This window comes from Erithacus rubecula (assembly GCF_903797595.1).
Source record: "Erithacus rubecula genome assembly, contig: scaffold_608_arrow_ctg1, whole genome shotgun sequence".
In the NCBI taxonomy this organism is placed as follows: domain Eukaryota; kingdom Metazoa; phylum Chordata; class Aves; order Passeriformes; family Muscicapidae; genus Erithacus; species Erithacus rubecula.
The window spans coordinates 5,001-22,429 of NW_027635730.1; the positions used below are offsets into that span (position 1 = coordinate 5,001).

Genomic DNA, 17,429 nt, shown 5'->3' on the forward strand with positions numbered 1-17,429 from the left:
CCCAGATTTGTACAGACATGTCCAGCAGGGCCCAAACCTCGTTCAGCACTGCGACAGCCAGGGGGGTCTCAGGGTCTCTAGAGGAGAATTTTGGGGTTCTAAAAAGGGAATTTCTGGGAAATTTGGGCTCTTACCAGGGAATTCTTGGAGTCCCTGTAAGGAATTTTGTGACTTCTATAGAAAATTTTTGGGAATGGTCCTTAAAAGGAATTTGAGAGTCTCATGGGAATTTTGCGATTCTCATAAGGAAATTATGGGGTAATGAAAGGGAATTTTGTTGTGTTTGTAGAGAATTGCAGGGCCTATATTGAGTATTTTGAGAATTATGGGGTCTACACCAAGAAGTTTATTTTATTAACTTTGTGTCCGAACATGGGAATTTTAAAGTTTCTATTGGAATTATTTGCAATGTTATGGTCCTCAAATGGAATTTTGGAGGAACCCATAGAGAATTTTTGGGATTTTTGGGGTCTCTATAAACAAACTTGGATACAAATATGGGAGGTTTAGTTACTCCAGAGGAAATTTCTAGAATGTCATAAGGGAATATTTGGCAATTCAGGGTCCAAATGTGAGAATTTGCAGGAAGGGTGAGGGATTTTGGGTGATGAAATTAGGAAGACCTGGCATGAAGCCTATGAGACCCAGGGCTCTGATTTCAGGGTGATTTTGGCTCCCTTGGGGAGTTTCAGACGAGTTTAAGTGTGTTTAGTTCCATTTGGGTACTTTTAGGTAAAACCAGGCACTTTCAGGGTTGAGTTTCCGGCCATCAGGGAGATTAAAGGGTGATTTTGGGCCAGTTGTGTGGGTTTTTAATCAGTTTGGGAAATTTTAGACCCCTTGGTTAGATTTAAAGCCCATTTGACTGATTTTAGGCCAAACCATGTGAGGATACAGGGTGGATTTATGGACCTTTGTTTCTAAGCTAAACCTGATCAATTCTCGGACGAATTTTAGGCCACTTTGGATAATGTTAGGGCCATTTGCATGACTTTAGACGCCTTTGTGTAAATGTGTGCATTTGAGGTCCTTTGTCGGTGATTTTAGACCAACCTAATCCAATTAAAACCGTGCGGCTTTTTGGCCCCGCCCCCTTTTTCTCACAGTTCCCGCCCTTCTCTTGGCCCATCCCCTTCCCAGTTCAGGGTTCAGAACAGGGCAGGAGGAGGAGGGAGGGAGGAAGAGGCGCAGCAGCAGCAGAAGCAGGAGGAAACAAGGACCGATTCAAGCCCGAGCCCAGAGCTGCCTGAACTTGCAATCGACGGGATCATCGCCCCCCATCCCGCAGGTGTCTGGGGAGGAGGAGCTCACCCCAAATATCCCGGGGGGGTTCCTGGGTTTGGGGATTTTTGGGGGGGATGTTTGGATCTTGCCGGGCTCAAGGGGTGAACGTGGCCCTCGGGGGGACATCGGGGGGTCCCCAGCAGGTGTTTTTAGGGGTCCCGGTGGCGGTGGCGGGCAGAGCCCCAGCGGGGGGCGGGGGGGATGCGGGTCCCCCCGCGGTGGGGGTTGGGCTTCCCGGGCCGGGCCCTGTGAGCTCTTCCGGGGCCCCGTGGGGAGCGTGCGGGAGCGGCGGGATCGGCGGGGGGACACCGGTTTGGGGCAGCCCCGGAAGAGCTGCGGCTTCCCTGAGCAGGAGCACAGAGACAGGAGAGCCCCAGAAGGGCAAAGCGGGGAGCCCGACAGGGGGGCACCCCTGGCATTGCCGGGACCCTGGTGGGGTTGCTGGGGCTGGAGGGGTGGCACGGCCGGGAAAGGGGTTTGGGGGTCCTGGTGCCGGCAGTGGCTGCTGCCAGCAGCTGCTCCCAGCAGCCAGCATTGTTATAAATGAATGAAATGGGCCATAAAGGATCGAATCAAAGTTAAAAAGATTTATTAGTTACAGAAGGCAAAAGCAAAATCCACTGCGCCGGGCGACAGGGGAGCCTCCAGCTCCGAAACTGCCGCGCCCCTCCCCCTCCCCGCTCACTCCTTTTAAGTTGTTCAGTTCCCGGGGTTTCATGCTCCTCCTTTAGCAGTTCTACGCATGCTCCTCGGCTTTCATGCCCCCCTTTCTAGTAGTTCTGCGCACGCTCCTTCAGTTGCTAGGGGGTCTTCTTCTGCCTTCTGGTGGTCGAGGGATGAAGGTGAGTAGTCTTCCTCACCCTTGTTTTACTGACCCTTACTAACACTTAAGGCGATAGTTAATTAACGCAAGCAAAGTGAAAATGACTATCTGCATCTTGGCAAGTAGAGCAAAACAATTAGAGACATCTTGGCTCACTCTCAAGGTCTTTCAGACAAGCAAAGCAAAATAATTAACAGCATCCTTGCAAGTAAAGCAAAATAGCAAAATGATATCCCAGCCTCCAAGTCCTTGCAAATCCTCTCAAGGTCTATCAGGCGAACAAAAGGTTTTCATCACAAGCATGAGCCCAGTTGCTCCCCACGTGTGGTTCCAGTTTGCTGGGCACTCCCAGCATGAGGCCGGTCACTCCCAGGTATTCCCTATTATGATGGAATTTGCCCCCACCACAGTCCCAGTTGCTCTCAGTTCCTCCCAGAGTCACCGAAACTGAGAGAAAAAAACAAAAGCACCCAACAACAATTTTAAATTTAGAGTGTCATGGCATAACTTTATTATCTGGGCAGGATATTGTGGCCAGGATGTACGACAGAAATCATCTCATCCACACATAACCCGTGTGTGCAGAGAGAATCATTCCATGACACTCCATTTTTAGGAGATTTTTCAGATGTTTTATACAGTCAGTACTCATAGAAATGAATTGGGTCAGTGTTCATTGGTCTTAACTTGCAAACACTCAATTCCTAGTATTTGGTGTCTTTTTGGATCCGGATTTCTTCCTTTCTGATGTTAAGTAGATCTTCCATCCCTCATTTTCTTATCAGTCTTTTCAGAGGAGATGTCTGCAATTAGCCAGAGGCAGAGTCTGGTGTGGATGTTCCTGGTGGCCACTGATGTTCTGTTAATGGCCGCTGATGGCCCTTGAGCATTCCAGCTGCTCCTAGTGTGTTGATGTGTTGAGTTCATCTGGCCCCTCCTTATGCAGCAATGCCCTGGAAAGAAAATTACAAGTCCTTTAGGGAAAAGGCAAAGAAAACCCCTTGATTAAGCTTCCAGAACAATTTTTAAACGGATATGTTTTCCAACACCACTTTGGTCCAGTATGTTCCCAGTTCTCCTAGCACAGTCCCAGTCACTCCCAGTACTATGCCGGTATGAGTCCAGTCTTTGCCAGCACAGCCCCAGTGACTCAGACTCTCCCCCAGTTGCCCCAGCATGGTCTCAGTTGTTCCCCCCAGCACATTTCCACTTGCTCCCAGTTAGGTGTCAGTCACCACTCCTGTGGTCTCAGACACTCCCAGTATATCCCAGTTGCCCTGAACCATCTCATAGTCATTTCCAGGCGCTCCCAGTTCCCTCTGCGTGATTCGCTTGCCCCCAGTTTTATCTCAGTTCCTTCCAGTTCCTCCCAGTTTGTGAGCAGTTGTTTCCCAGAATGGCCCCAATAGCTCCCAAGGACCCCCAGTTGGGGTCCAATCGCACACACTGTAATCCAACTCCCAGTACGATCCCATTATGATCCCAGTCACTTGCAGGCTGATTTTAGTCACTCACAGCCTGATTCCAGTGGTCCCCAGTGTGATCCCAGTTGCTCCCTGTCAATGCCAGCATGACCCCAGTAGCCTCCAGTATAATCCCTGTGACTCCCTGTATCTCCCAGTATATCCCAGTCACCCCCAGCATGCTCTCAGTCACTCTCACTCCTTCCCAGTTGGTTTCAGCCTGATTCCAGTTGTTCACAGCCACTCACGGTCCATCCCAGTATGATTGTAGTCACACTCAGTGTGATCCCAGTCTCACCCAGCATGGACCCAGCTGCTCTCACTGTGATCCCAGAATGATCAGAGCTGCTGCCAGAACAGTTCCAGTTTTCCCAGTTCCTACCAAGATGATCCCTAGAATAGCCCCAGTTTCTCTCAGCATTGTCCCACTATCTCCCAGTTACCCAGAGTGGTTCCAGTCCCCCCAGTGTGATTACAGACACTCTCATTATATCCCTGTTGCTCCAGTAAAGTTCCAGTTAACTCAGAATGATGCCAGTCTTTCCCAGTTTTCTCCAACCTGATCCCAGTTTCTGTCAGTGTCCCATACTCCCAGTTGCTCCCAGTATGATCCCTGTTCTGGCCTCAGTCCCCTCAGCATGGTTCCAGTACCTTTCAGTTGATTCCATTTGCTTCCAATGTGTCCACATTTTCCCCCCAACATGGGCCCAGTAGCTCCCAGTAACCCCCAGTCAGGTTCCATTCCCACCCTCTGTAATTCCAATGGCTCCAAGGCTGATCCTGGTAGGACCTGTAGTCACCCCCAGTATGGTTCCAGTCATCTCCAGTATGACCCCAGTCACGCCCAGATCCTCCCAGTATTCTTCTAGTCATGCCCAGAGTAAATCCCAGTCAATCCCAGTATAGTTCCAGATGTGACCAGCCCTTCTCCATCATTCCCAGTCTGATTGCAGTATGATCCCAGTCATTCTCAGATATTCCCAGTACTATTCCAGTCACTCCCAGTATGATCCCAGCTAGTTCCAGCATGATCCCAATATGACTCTGACATGGGCACAGCTGCTCCCATTATCATCCAGTGCGGTTCCAGTTGCTCCCATTTCCCTTCACTGTGGTTTCAGTCTTCCCAGTGCATCCCAGTTGCCGCCAGCATGTTCCCAGTCACTCCCAGTTGTCCTCAGATGCTTCCAGACTGTTCCCAGTTGCTCACAGCCTCTCCCATTCACCCTCAGTGCAGTTCAAGTTGCTGCCAGTATGATCCAGTATGATCGCAGTCCTTCTGAGCATGGTTCCAGTTCCTCCCAGTTCCTCTCAGTGTGATCCCAGCTGCCCCTAATTGCCCTTAGCAAAGTCCCAGTCCCTCCACAGATGATCCCAGTCCCCCTCTCAGCATGGTCCCAGTCATGTCCAGTTGCCCCCAGTGTAGAGTAGTAGCTCCCACTTGTGGAAACTGCTGCTGGGGGTTCTTTCTGACCCCCAGGTGCTCTTGAGGCACCAGACTCCCAGGTGCTCTACAGGCACTTATCTCTGGAGCTCTTAAGCTCCTGCTCTGAGCTCTTAGGCTCCTAGTTCGTTGGGTAATCTTAAAATAAGCAAAGCAGCTAGTAGTTAAAACGGTTATTTATTACAAAGCACGTCTTATTACAAAGCACATAAGCCTCAACAGGCAATAGCAAAAGCAATGGCAAACAATGGCAAAAGCAGCAGCAATAAGCAAATGGCTAGAAGCCAGAATGGTTAAAGCAAGTGGCTAGAAGCTGAATAGCTAAAAGCAACAACTCTCAGAATACATACTGTTATATAGGGTTTTCCCTACAAGCTAAGATGCAAGCTCAGACCACTACTCTTGAACCTATTAGAATCCTGGTTTCTGAGCTCACCAGGTTACATGTAACACTACGCATACACTCAATTGTGTTCTATCTAAGAAATGTCAGCAATATTCTTACTATAACTCTATTATGTCTTAGTCCTGTCTACAACTGCAGGCCTGGAGCATCTACTGAAGATATTAAAATCTTTGCCTTGCAAAGAAAATTAATTTTTTTTAAAGCAAAGGCAAACAAAACCCCTTGATTAAACTTATAGAAATATTTTTAAATGGATACATTGTCCAACACAACTTGGGTCCAGCATGTTCCCAGTTCTCCCAGCTGCCACTACCACAGTCCCAGTCACTCCCAGTTAGGTCCCAGTCACCACCCATATGGTCTCAGATACTCCCAGTATATCCCAGTTGCCTTGAACAATCTCATAGCCATTTCCAGGCACTCCCAATTACCTCAGGTTGGTGCACTTGCCCCCAGTTTTATCCCAGTTACTCTTAGAAGAGTCCCTGTTCCTCTCATTATGATTTGTTTATTTTTTTTTTAGGGAGGGGGAATGTTTAGAGAATGCAGAACTGCAAAGCTGAGCAGAAAATGCCCCTTGGGGGGACACTGGGGGTCCCAGTGGTGGCTGCCAGCAGAGGCAGCCTGGAGGAGCAAAGCCCTGTGTCCCCCAGGACCCCAAAGTGGGGAGCCCAGAGAGGGGGGAGTGCCACCACTGGTGGGACCCTCAACAGCCTGGAGAGGGGCAGGGGGGAATCCTTGGACCCCCAGCACCCCACAGCAGAGAATAAGGGGAGAAGGGACCCTGGGACCCCAAAATCCCCCAGCATCCCTAAATGGAGCGAGGGAAGAGGGGGGAGCTTTTCAGATTCCTGGGACTCTCAGCAGCCTGGGGAGGATGGGTACCAAGCAGATGGGGGACCTGCAATACAAGCGTGACCCCCAGCAGCTGGGACAGGGAACTCTTGAACACCAAAGGGGAGGGACCATTCCAAAGAACTCCTGGGAAGAATTTTCAGGGATGAGTGTTGGTGTTTGGGAGGTTTTGATGGACCCCAGATGCCCGAGGACTTCTAGAGATGGACTTGGGCAGGAAGAAACCCCAAGACAACATGCTCATCACTTGTTTTTCCCCAAACCAGGATTTCCCATTCCCAAGCCTTGGCCTGATGGAGGAGGAGGAAGCTGTGAGGAAGAGGAAGATGGCCCAGGAGCCCCAGGCAGGTGAGGAGGAAGTCAGTGCCACTTTCCCCTTCTGTCCTGCTCCATCTCCCAGTCCAGCATGGCCCCAGCTGCAGAACAGCCCTGCTGCTGACGCCATCCTGCTGGGGACATGCTGAGGGGATCTCTTTCCCCTTCCCTCTGGCATAGAGGCAAATCCCATCCTTTCCTTGTCCTTCCTCGCCCAGACAAGGAGCTGAGCACGGAGACCAGGGAGGACAAATCCCCATGGCGGAACTTCATAGAAGAGGCCATTTGCAGCTGCTCCACGGCGCAGGAATCCAACAGGGAGGAAAAGCCACGGAGATCTCACACCAGGAGGGGCTGCAAACACAGATCACGAGGATCTGAGGAGGAAAGACCCAGCCTGGGCCAGGCAGGCGGCCGGAGATGGAGCCAGAGCTTGGACCTCGTGGTCCATGAGCAGCTTTGTGATGGGGAGAAGCCCCACAAGTGCTCGGAGTGTGGGATGAGCTTCAGATGCAGATCCTTCCTGATCAGACACCAGAGTATCCACACTGGGGAGAAGTCCTATGAGTGTGGGGAGTGTGGGAAGAGGTTTCGGGTCAGCAGCAGTCTCCTCGTGCACCGGCGCACGCACACAGACGAGAAGCCCTTCCTCTGCCCTGACTGCGGGAAGAGCTTCAGGGAAAACTCCACCCTCACCAGACACCGGCGCATCCACACTGGGGAAAAGCCCCACGAGTGTGAGGAGTGTGGGATGAGCTTCAGCCACAGCTCCAGCCTGATCAGCCACCAGAGGATCCATACTGGGGAGAGGCCCTACAAGTGTGGGGACTGTGGGAAGGGCTTCAGGCAGCGTTACATCCTAATCTGCCATCGAAGGATCCACACTGGGGAGGGGCCCTACGACTGGTCGAAGTGTGGGAAGAGGTTTCACTCTAGATCAAATCTCCTCAAGCACTACCTGATACACACAGAGGAGAGGCCTTACAAGTGTTCTGACTGCGGGAAGGGCTTCAGGAGAGACTTCAACCTCATCCCCCACCGGCACATCCACACTGGGGAAAACCCCACGGGTGTGAGGAGTGTGGAATGAGCTTCAGGCAGAGCTCCAACCTGATCTGCCACCTGAGGATCCACACGGGGGAGAGGCCCTACAAGTGTGAGGAGTGTGGAAAGAGCTTCTCCCAGAGCTCAAACTTGACCAAACACCAACAGAGGCACTGCTAAGGAAAGCCCTGTGAGTGCCCCGAGTGCGGGAAGAGCTTCGTGTGCTGCTCCAACTCCTTCCCCTACTGCAGGACCCACGTTAGACAGAGCCCTGGTTACCCACATTCCCTGGGATCCATTTTGGGAAGACACCTGCCTGGTTATCCTTTTGTTTTGGCCTTCATTTCTCTTTTCCATCTCTTTGTGCTCCTAAAGCCATGAGGGATCAATCTGTCACCTCAAAACCTGTCAAATCCCACTGAAAACATCTCAATTTTATTTCAAAAGGGCTCAATCCAACTTCAAAGTGCCTTGTTCCCTCCTGAAAACAACTCAATACCACACATAACCTTACTGGATTCCAGAGCCACGTGGGTGAGAAGGGGATGGAAGGAGACTGGGCCAAGTAGGTTCCAAATTTGGAGCAGTGGGATCGGGATTGTGTGGGGCTGACTGGGTGGGATCGATTTGATAGTAAATAAAACTTTGACAATTCCTGATTTCTGTCCCATTCTCTTTCAGTCAGTTCCAGTTCTTTTTTCAGTGGCACCTTCTCAGCTGATTGTGTTTGTGTCCTCCTTTCTCTCCTGCCTCTCTCTGCCTGCTCTGTTTCTCTCTCAGGGTCTCCCTTGAGCCAGGGCAGCTCCCACCAAAGACCCTGCCCTGATTCAATTCCCATTGCAGGAGCTGCAACAGCCATGGTTGAAGTTCTGAACACTGGCAGTGAAATGTCCCTGTAAGATCTTGCTGCACTTGGCTTTTGGCCTCTTCTGAAGAGCTTTGCCTTCAAGGGCAGGAACATCTTCTCCTGGCTGGGAACTGGAATTCCAAACCTTGGCAGTGTGACTCATGTAGGACCATCCAGACTGGGATCATGAGGGGCTAGGATCACATGGACTGGGATCCTCTAGACTGGGACTGCACAGACTGGGACCAGATGGATCAGGGCCATGCAGACTGGGATTGTACAAACTGGAACCACAGGGACTGCGATTGTACAAACTGGAAACACATGGACTGTAATTGTACAATCTGGGACCATATGGACCAGGATGACTGCTCCAGAATGATGCGAACCGAGGTTGTCCCGCCCCACCCAGGGGTCCCTCCCAGTCTCACACGGGAGCACAGCCAGAAGTCCCCAGACTTAATGTGTAGGTCCCAGAGTGCTCACAGTGTGATCCTGTTGCTGATGGTGCTCCTAGTGCCGGCCTCCGTTTCACTCTCAGTCTCGGAGCACTCCTGGTCTCGACCTCAGTTTCGGTTCTGATCCCAGTGTCGATCTCAGTCTTGGAGCAGTCCTGGAGTGCTTCCTGTGCTCATTCCGGTCTTGGTGTCAGTCTCGATCCCAGAGTGGTGCTGGTCTCAGTCCCAGTGGATCTTACAGCCGTGCCAGCCTCGGTGTTGGTTCTGGTGCCGCTCTCAGTCTCAGTCCGGGAGTTCTCCCATTGCCGGTTCTGGTGTCTGTCTTGGTCTCAGTCTTCGTCCCAGTGCCAGTTCTAGGGCCGGTTTGGGCTCGTTCTCAGTCCCAGTCCCAATGGTGGTCTTGTAGATTTGCTGGTTTCGGTTCTGGTGTCAATTCTGTTCCCTGTCTTGGTCTTGGTTCCAGTCCTGGGCCATTTTATCAACAATACAGAGAGAGACAGAGACTTTGGGCTCATGATGAGAATCCAAATTTATTGTGAGCTACATTTGCTTATACAACGGTTTTAGGAAGGCAGTAATGTTTACTATATTCTTTTTGCACATCACCCAGACAAACATTGCATTTCCATTTGTTTAGTTCAATCCTCTTTCCTGTCACCTGTCTTGATCCAATCTTCTTGTAATTGCCAAAGCTCTGTTTGTTCTTGCCAAGGTGTCCTGGTTATCAAACTGCAAATGCCAATTAAATCCACAGCACTCTGTCTCAGCTTCCACAGTGCTGGTCTCAGTCTGGATCCGATAGCGGTGCCAGTCTCGGTGCCGGTGCCGGTTTTATTTTCAGTCTTGGACTCAATGTTGGTCTTGGTCTTGGTGTTAGAGCGGTCCCAGTTCCGGTGCTGGTACCGGTGTTGGTGTTTGGTCCCGGCATGTTCCCAGTGCCAATCTCAGTCTCAGTCCCAGTCCCATATTGGTGCCAGTCTCGGTTCTGGTGCTAGTATCAGTCTTTGTGCTGGTTCTGGTGCCACTGTCCATCTCAGTCCTGGAGTTCTCCTGATACTGGTCCCAGTCCCAGGGCAGTCCTGGAGCTCTCCTGGTGCCAGAGACAGTATTGGTGTTGGTCTCAGTGCCATTCTTAGTTCCAGTTCTGGAGCGGTGCTGGTCTCAGTCCTGGTGTTGGTTCTGTTCCTAGTCTTGGTCTTGGTCTCCATTCTGATTTTGGCCTCAGAAATGGTGCTGTTGTTGGTTTGGGTGCCGGTCTCGGTCCCAATATTTTAGGCCCATTTATGTGATTTTATACCAAGCTGAATTGTTTTAGGCTGGATTTTAGGCCCCTTCGGACAATGTTAGGCAAATTTGGATGATTTTAGACCTCTTCGTGTGGATTTGAGGCCCCTATGGCTGATTTTAGTCCAATTCTTCTGGAATTAGGATGAATTTGTGTGCCTTTTAGGTGATTTTAGGCCAAACCAGGCCCCTTTAGGACCATGTGGCCTTTTGGCCCAGTTCTTTTCCCTCACAGTTCTCGCCCTTTTCTGACCCCACCCCTTTCCCTTGGTTTCTGCTCTTTTATTAGCCCCACCCCTTTCCATTCACAGCTCCTGTCAATCATTAACCCCTCCCCTTTTATTCTGACTGCGCAGTTGTGTTTGCCCCGCCCCATTCTTCTCTAAGCCCCGCCCATCTATTGGCACATTCTCCCCGCACATGCTCAGAACACCCATTAGTGCCTCCTGTGCGCCGCCATCTTTGCTTCTGGTTTCCCAGCCTGGCTTCAGCGTGTCCGAGAGCTGCAGGTGGGCTGGGAGAGATCTATAGGGGATCTATAGGGGACTGGGGGAGTCTTAGGCTCTCTATAGAGGATCTGGGCTTGTCTATAGGGGATTTGGGGGGTTCTGGGGGCCCCTAAAGGTGGTCTGGGAGGTCGATAGGGGATCTATAGGGGCCTGGTGGAACCTATAGAGGGTCCAGCAGCATCTCATGGTCTCTAGGGGGGAATTTTGAGGTTCTTAAAGGGAATTTTTGGGTATTTTGGGCTCTATCCAGTGAATTTGTGGGGTCCCTGTAGGTAATTTTGGGGTTCCTACTGAAAATTTTGGTGTCCTTAAAGGGAATTTGGAGGTCTCTTGGAAATTTTGGGGTTCCCATAATAAATTGTGGGGTAATGAAAGGAAATTTTATAGTGTTTGTAGGGAATTTTTGGACCTATTTTGAGAATTATGGGGTCTTTACCAGAATTTTTTTTTTTTTTTTTTTTTTTTTTTTAGTTCAAACATGGCAATTTTTAGGTCTCTATTGAGAATTTTTACAAGGTTGAGGTCCTCAAATGGAGTTTTGGAGGATCCTGTAGGGAGTTTTTGTGGTCTGTGTAGAGAAACATGGGTCCGAACATGAGAAGTTTGGGTTTTCTATAGGAGATTTTTGGGATCTCCATAGGGTATATTTGGGAATTTTGGTTCCAAATGTGGGAATTAGAGGGGGGAATTTTGGGTGCCGAAATATGACAGTGAAGAGCTGGCATGAAGCCTGTGAGACCCAGGGGCCATCTCAAAGATCCCCAGACAAACAGCAGAGCAACCTAAACGGAACAATGCGCAAAGAGGCATGAAACTAATTTCCATATGAAGCGAGGAGGTGATGGATTTGTATGAGGCAAATTGTGTATTCCTGGTTTGTAGAGAATAAAAGGAGAGGCACAGGTGGCCACAGCGGGGGAGTGTGAGGGGAGAGCGGTTGAGGAGGGAGCTGAGGTTGGGCCGGGGGGGAAATAGGGGGATCTAGGGGGAATCTGAGGGGAATTGAGGGATCTGATGTGTGTTTGGGGAGGCTTTGGGGGGAAATGGGGGGGTTTGAGGTGGATATGAGGGGAATTGAATTTTTGTGGGACCATTCCCAGGTTTTTTGTGGGAACATTCCCAGGTTTTGGGGGACCATTCCCAGGTTTTTGGGTACCAATCCCACATTTTTTGTGTTACCATTTCCAGGTTTTTGGGTACCATTCCCAGATGTTCTATGGTACCATTCCCAGGTCTTTGTGGGACCATTCCCAGGTGTTTTGTGGTACCATTCCCAGGTTTTTGGGACCTTTCCTGATGTTTGGGCTGTCTCCTACCCCATTCCCTCGTGCCAGGCTCCTGGTGTTCAAAGAGCTGCGCTGGTGCCCGGGTGCCACGGCATCGCTGGCGTGGAGTTGGACACTGAGGTGCCGGCAGGCGCCGCCTGCGAGGCCCTGCAGGGCTCCAAGATCACCCAGAGCAACGCCACAAAGATCTCCTGCACCTAAAAGTAACCCCAAACCCTGCCCAAATGCCCCCAAACCCGAAAAAAACCTGCCTGGAATACCCCAAAACACCCCAAATCTCAGAGCAACGCCCCCAAATCCCTGAGAAACGCTTCAAAACTGCCCCTGAATACCCCAAAACACCCCAAAATCACACAGCAATGCCATGAAGATCTCCTTTGCCAAAAAGTGAACCCAAAACCTGCCCAAACACCCCCAAACACGAAAAAAAAACATCCTGGATACCCCAAAATCGTTGAGAACCACCCCTCAATACCCTAAAACTTCCCCAGAACACCCCAAATCCCTTCAGGCTGCCCCAAGATCAACTAGAAAAAAACACAAAATCCCTCCAAACCACCCCAAAATCCCTCAAAGCTGCCCCCAAATATTGTAAAATTGCTCAAAACCAGCCCAAAACAGCAAAAATCCCAGAAAACTGCCCTAGAAATGGTCCTGACCCTTCCCCAACCCTCCCACCTGTCCCCACTCCCCCAGGTAAGTTCAGCTTGGACAAAATCCACATTTTTTTATCCCAAATATTTTTTTCAATCCCACATCCTCCCTTTTCCAATCTCAAAATCCTTCTTTGTGCACCCCAAATATCTTTTTTAGACCCCAAATTCTCCTTTTTCCACCTCAAATTCTCCTTTTCATATCCCAAATCTTTTGTGCATCCCAAACCTCTTTTCCCACCCCAAATCCCCTTTTTTCACCCCGAATCCTTTCCTGTGCATCCCAAAATCCCCTTTTCTTATCCAAAATCCCCCTTTCCCACCCCAAATCTCCTTTTTCAGTCCCAAATCCCCTTTTCCCACCGAAATCCTGATCTCAAATCCTCAATCCCCACCCTAAACTTTCTTTTCCTCCCCCAAATCTCCTTTTCCATCCCAAAATCTCATTTTTCTATCCCAAATACTTCCCCTTTTACCCCCAAATCTCTTTCCATCCCAAATCTCCATCCCAGGTCCCTTTTTTGGGGTTCCCAAAATGTTTCTGGGGTTTTTCCCAGCATTGCACCCAGGGTGTCTCTGCAGACATTGCACCTGGAGCTGCCTCCCCTCACCAATAGATTCCAAATCAACCCCAGATGAACCCCAAATAAACCCCGCTGTGCCCCCCAGGGCTGGAGTGGTTTTGGAGGGAGTTTGGGATCATGTGAGTTTGACGCCAAAGTTTGGGGATGGGGGAGGTTTGACCCTAAAGTTTGGGGGAGGTTTAACTACAAAGTTTGGAGTCTGTGGTGGTTTGATCCTAAAATTTGGGGTCAAGGGTGTTTTACACCTCAGGATTTGGGGTTTGGGGGGCGGTTGACACCAGATTTTGGGGATTTGGGGGATTTAACCCCAGAGTTTGGGAATTGGGGGGGACAATCCTAGAATTTAAGATTTGGGGGAGGGGGGTGTGACACCCCAGGGTTTGGGTTTTGGGGCGTTTTAACCCCAGAATTTGGGGATAAGGGGGTTTAACCTCAACTTTTGGGATCAGAGGGGTTGGACACCCCAAATATTTCAAACCCCAACGTTTGGGTATTGGGGGTTTTTGACCACAAAATTTGGGGGTTGGGGGTGTTTGACCTCAGGATTTGGGGGATTTTGATCCCCCCCTCTCCTCCCCAGGTTTGGGGTGGCCGTTGAGATCCAAAAATTCCGTAAAAACAGCATCAGGATCCAGAATTGGAACAAAATTGGGACTGGGAACGGGAACAGGATTGGGATTGGGAATGGGAACCGGATCAGGAATGGGAATGGATCAGGATTGGGAAAAGGATCGAGATTGCAAATGAGATAGGGATCAGAAACGAGAATGAGATCAGGAATGGGAATGGGAACAGAATTGGGAAGGGGAATGGGAACAGGAATGGGAATGAAATAGGGATTGGGAAAGGGATTGGGAAGAGAATCAGGATTGGGATTGGGAACGAGATTTGGAATGGGATCAGGATCAGGAATGGAAATGGGAATGGGTTCAGGATTGGGAAGGGTTTCAGGATTGGGAATGGTAACGAGACTGGGAATGAGGGATCAGAAACGGGAATGAGATTGGGATTGGGAATGGAAACAGGATAAGGATTGGGAATTGGGAACAGGATTGGGAATGAGAATAGGATTGGGAACAGGAACAGGATTGCAAATGGGAACAAGATTGGAATTGGGAAAGGAAATGGGAACAGGATTGGGAATGGAATTGGGAATGGGAATGGGAAGGAGATAGGGATTGGGCACTAGATAGGGATTTGGAACAGGAATGGGATCAGGATCAGGCACAGGATTGGGAACGGCATTGGGAAGGGGAATGGAAAGAAGACTGAGAACAGGAATGGGAATGAGATAGGGATTGGGAACAGGAATGGGAACCAGGATCAGGATGCTAAAGCTGTGACACAAATGGGTGCTTTGGCTGGGACATCTCAAATTGGAGAACAAACACCAGGATGGGCGGGAACAACTTTTCCTGGCTGAGAACTGGAATTCCAGACCCTGGCAGTGTGAGCCGTGCAAGACTATTCAGACTGGAATCATGGGGGCTGGGATCACCTGGACTGGGATCCTCCAGACTGGGACTGCACAGACTGGGACCAGATGGATCAGGGCCATGCAGACTGGGATTGTACAAACTGGGACCATATGGACTGGGATGGACCAGAATGATGCGAACCGAGGCGGTCCTGCACCACCCAGGGGTCCCTCCCAGTCCCGTGTGGAGGCGCAGCCAAAATTCTCTGGAGTAAACATGGAGGGCCCGGAGTGCTCCCAGTGTTGGTCTCTGTCCTGGTCCTGGTTTCAGTCTCAGTTTTGAGCAGTCCTGGAGCGCTCCTGGTGCTGATTCCAGTCGTTGTCTGAATCTCAATCCCAGAGTGGTTCTGGGTCTCATTCTCTGTCTCATTCTCGGTCCGACGGCAGTGCTAGTCTCAGTGCCAGTGCTGGTTCTGGTTTCAGTCTTGGTTTTGGTTTTGGAATGGTTCTGTTCCAATTCTGGTACTGGTGCCGGTGTTGAACCCGGAGTGCTCCCTGTGTCAATCTCAGTCTCAGGCCCAGTCCCACACCGGTGCCAGTCTCAGTTCTAGTGCCAGTGCCACTCTCAGTCTCAGTCCCAAATTTCTCCCGGTGCCGGTTCTGGTCCTGGCCCCAGAGCAGACCTGGAGTGTTCCCACTGCCCGTCCCAGTGTCTGTCATGATCTCAGTCTTGGTCTCAGTGCGAGTTCTGGGGACAGTTTTGGTCTCAGTCCAAGTCCCAGTGCCTCTCTTGAAGAGGTGCCACTCTCAGTTCTGGTGTTGGTTCTGGTCCCAGCCTTGATCTCCATCCTGGTTCTGATGCTGCTCACAGTGCCGGTCCCATGGGATTTTATCAACAATTGAGACAGAGACAGGGACTACTCATTCGTGATCAGAATCCAAATTGATTGTGAGCTACATTTGCTTTCGAACCATTTTTAGGAAGGCAGTAATTTTTTACTACATTCATTGAGTTAAACATAACCCAGACAAATGTTACATTTCTCCTTATTTAATTAAGTCTTCTTTCCTGTCACCAGTCTTGATCCAATCTTGTAATCGCCAAAACTCTGTTTGTTCTTGCCAAGGCGTCCTGGTTGTCAAACTGCAAATGCCAATTAAATCCACAGCACTCTCTGTCTCAGCTTCTACAGTGCTGTTCTCAGTCTGGGTCCGATAGCGGTGCCAGTCTTGGTGCCGGTGCCAGTTTTATTTTCAGTCTTGGACTCAATGTCGGTCTTGGTCTCGGTGTTAGAGCGGTCCCAGTTCCGGTGCTGGTACCGGTGTTGGTGTTTGGTCCCAGAGTGCTCCCAGTACCAATCTCAGTCTTGGTTCTGGTGCTGGAATAGTGCCAATCTCAGTTCTGGTGCCGGTGCCAGGCTTGGTGCTGGTTCCGGTGCTGCTCTCGGTCTCAGTCCCAGAGTTTTCCTGGTGCTGGTCCCAGTCCCAGAGCAGCCCTGGATCTCTCCTGGTGCCAGTCCCAAGGTCGATGCTGGTCTCAGTCTTGGTCCCAGTGCCAATTCTGGGGCTGGTTTTGGTCTCAGTCTCAGTCCCAGTCTCAGTTCCAGTTCTGGAGCAGTGCCGGTCTCAGTTCTGGTGTCGGTTCTGTTTCCAGTCTTGGTCTCTGTAATGAATGGGCCAGGAGACCAGCTCCTTTTTCAAGGCCTTTATTGAAAATCAGCTCTGCATGTGGCCCAAGGGGTCGCGCACAGCGCCACTGTTCCCATGGATGATGCAGAGGAGGAGTTCAGCTTTGCTGTGCAGCAGAGCCAGGGCTCCCATCCTTGGGAGAGTCCCTGGGGAGACATTTGGTGGCTCTTGGTCTAGGGGTGTCATGCCAGCCGAGTGCTGTTCACGTCATGGTGACAAGGGAAAAAAAAGCTCTGGTGGGTGATTTCAGCTTCTTCACTGTTTTCTCAACCTTGGAGTACCATTTTTTAGTCTTAGATGTTTTACTGGCTCGTTGTTTCTAGGGGATTTTAGCACTGAAAGCTATCCCATGAGCACTTGCTGTCACGCCATTTTTGAGGGGGCAGCGGAGGTGGGCAGGGATCCAAGACTAGATCCTGGGATGGGGGAAGGGACAAGCAGCTAGGAGCGTTAACAATTTGCAAAGCCATAAAACATTAACAATAAAGAGTCAACACAAACATCAATTATAGTCAACTGGGCAGGCACACATCAACACCAACTCTTGGATAGATACCTTGTAGGGAAAAACTTGCATTTGGGGATTTATTTCCCACAGTCTTCATCTCCATTCTGACTTTGGTCTCATTCTTGGAGATGTTGCCGGTTCTGGTGCTGGTCTCGGTCTTGGTCCCAAAGATTTTAGGGCCGTTTGGAGAATTTCAAACATAACTGGGCAGTTTCAGGCTAGATCTTAGTCCCCTTTTGGACAATGTTAGGTCAATTTGGATGATTTTAGACCCCCTTTTTGTGGATTTGAGGTGTTTTTGGTTGATTTTGGCCAAACCTGGTGGATTTAGGCTGCATTTGCAGGGCTTTAGGGTGATTTTAGTCCTAACCAGGCCATTTTTGGACTAAGAGGCCCTTTGGTCCCAGTTCTTCCCTTTGAAGTTCCTGCCCTTTCCTTGACCCTGCCCCTTTCCCCTTGGTTTCTCCCATTTATGAGCCCAGCCTATTTCCATTCCCAGCCCCTGTCAATCATTATCCCCTCCCCTTTACTTCAGTCCGAGCCCTTGTGTTTGCTCCGCC

General features: G+C 50.3%; 1 protein-coding gene and 2 long non-coding RNA genes across 3 annotated transcripts; 1 reads left to right on the forward strand and 2 right to left on the reverse strand.

The window, feature by feature from the left end:
• Positions 1–1,210: 1,210 nt before the first annotated feature.
• LOC306816461 (uncharacterized protein) lies at positions 1,211–7,680 on the forward strand (the record flags this gene model as incomplete). Its single annotated transcript, XM_079332901.1, has 3 exons — positions 1,211–1,288; positions 6,542–6,623; positions 6,809–7,680. Exons 2-3 carry the CDS (start codon positions 6,569–6,571, stop codon positions 7,678–7,680), a joined length of 927 nt encoding a protein of 308 aa, XP_079189027.1. The 5' UTR covers positions 1,211–1,288; positions 6,542–6,568.
• LOC306816460 lies at positions 2,588–3,911 on the reverse strand. The gene is made up of 2 exons (XR_013777676.1): positions 3,869–3,911; positions 2,588–3,060 (listed from the first exon to the last, which is right to left on the reverse strand). It is a non-coding gene; the product is annotated as an uncharacterized lncRNA (long non-coding RNA).
• Positions 7,681–7,981: 301 nt separating the features above from the next.
• LOC306816458 lies at positions 7,982–14,851 on the reverse strand. Its single transcript, XR_013777674.1, has 2 exons — positions 14,696–14,851; positions 7,982–8,626 (listed from the first exon to the last, which is right to left on the reverse strand). It is a non-coding gene; the product is annotated as an uncharacterized lncRNA (long non-coding RNA).
• Between the last annotated feature and the right edge of the window lie 2,578 nt (positions 14,852–17,429).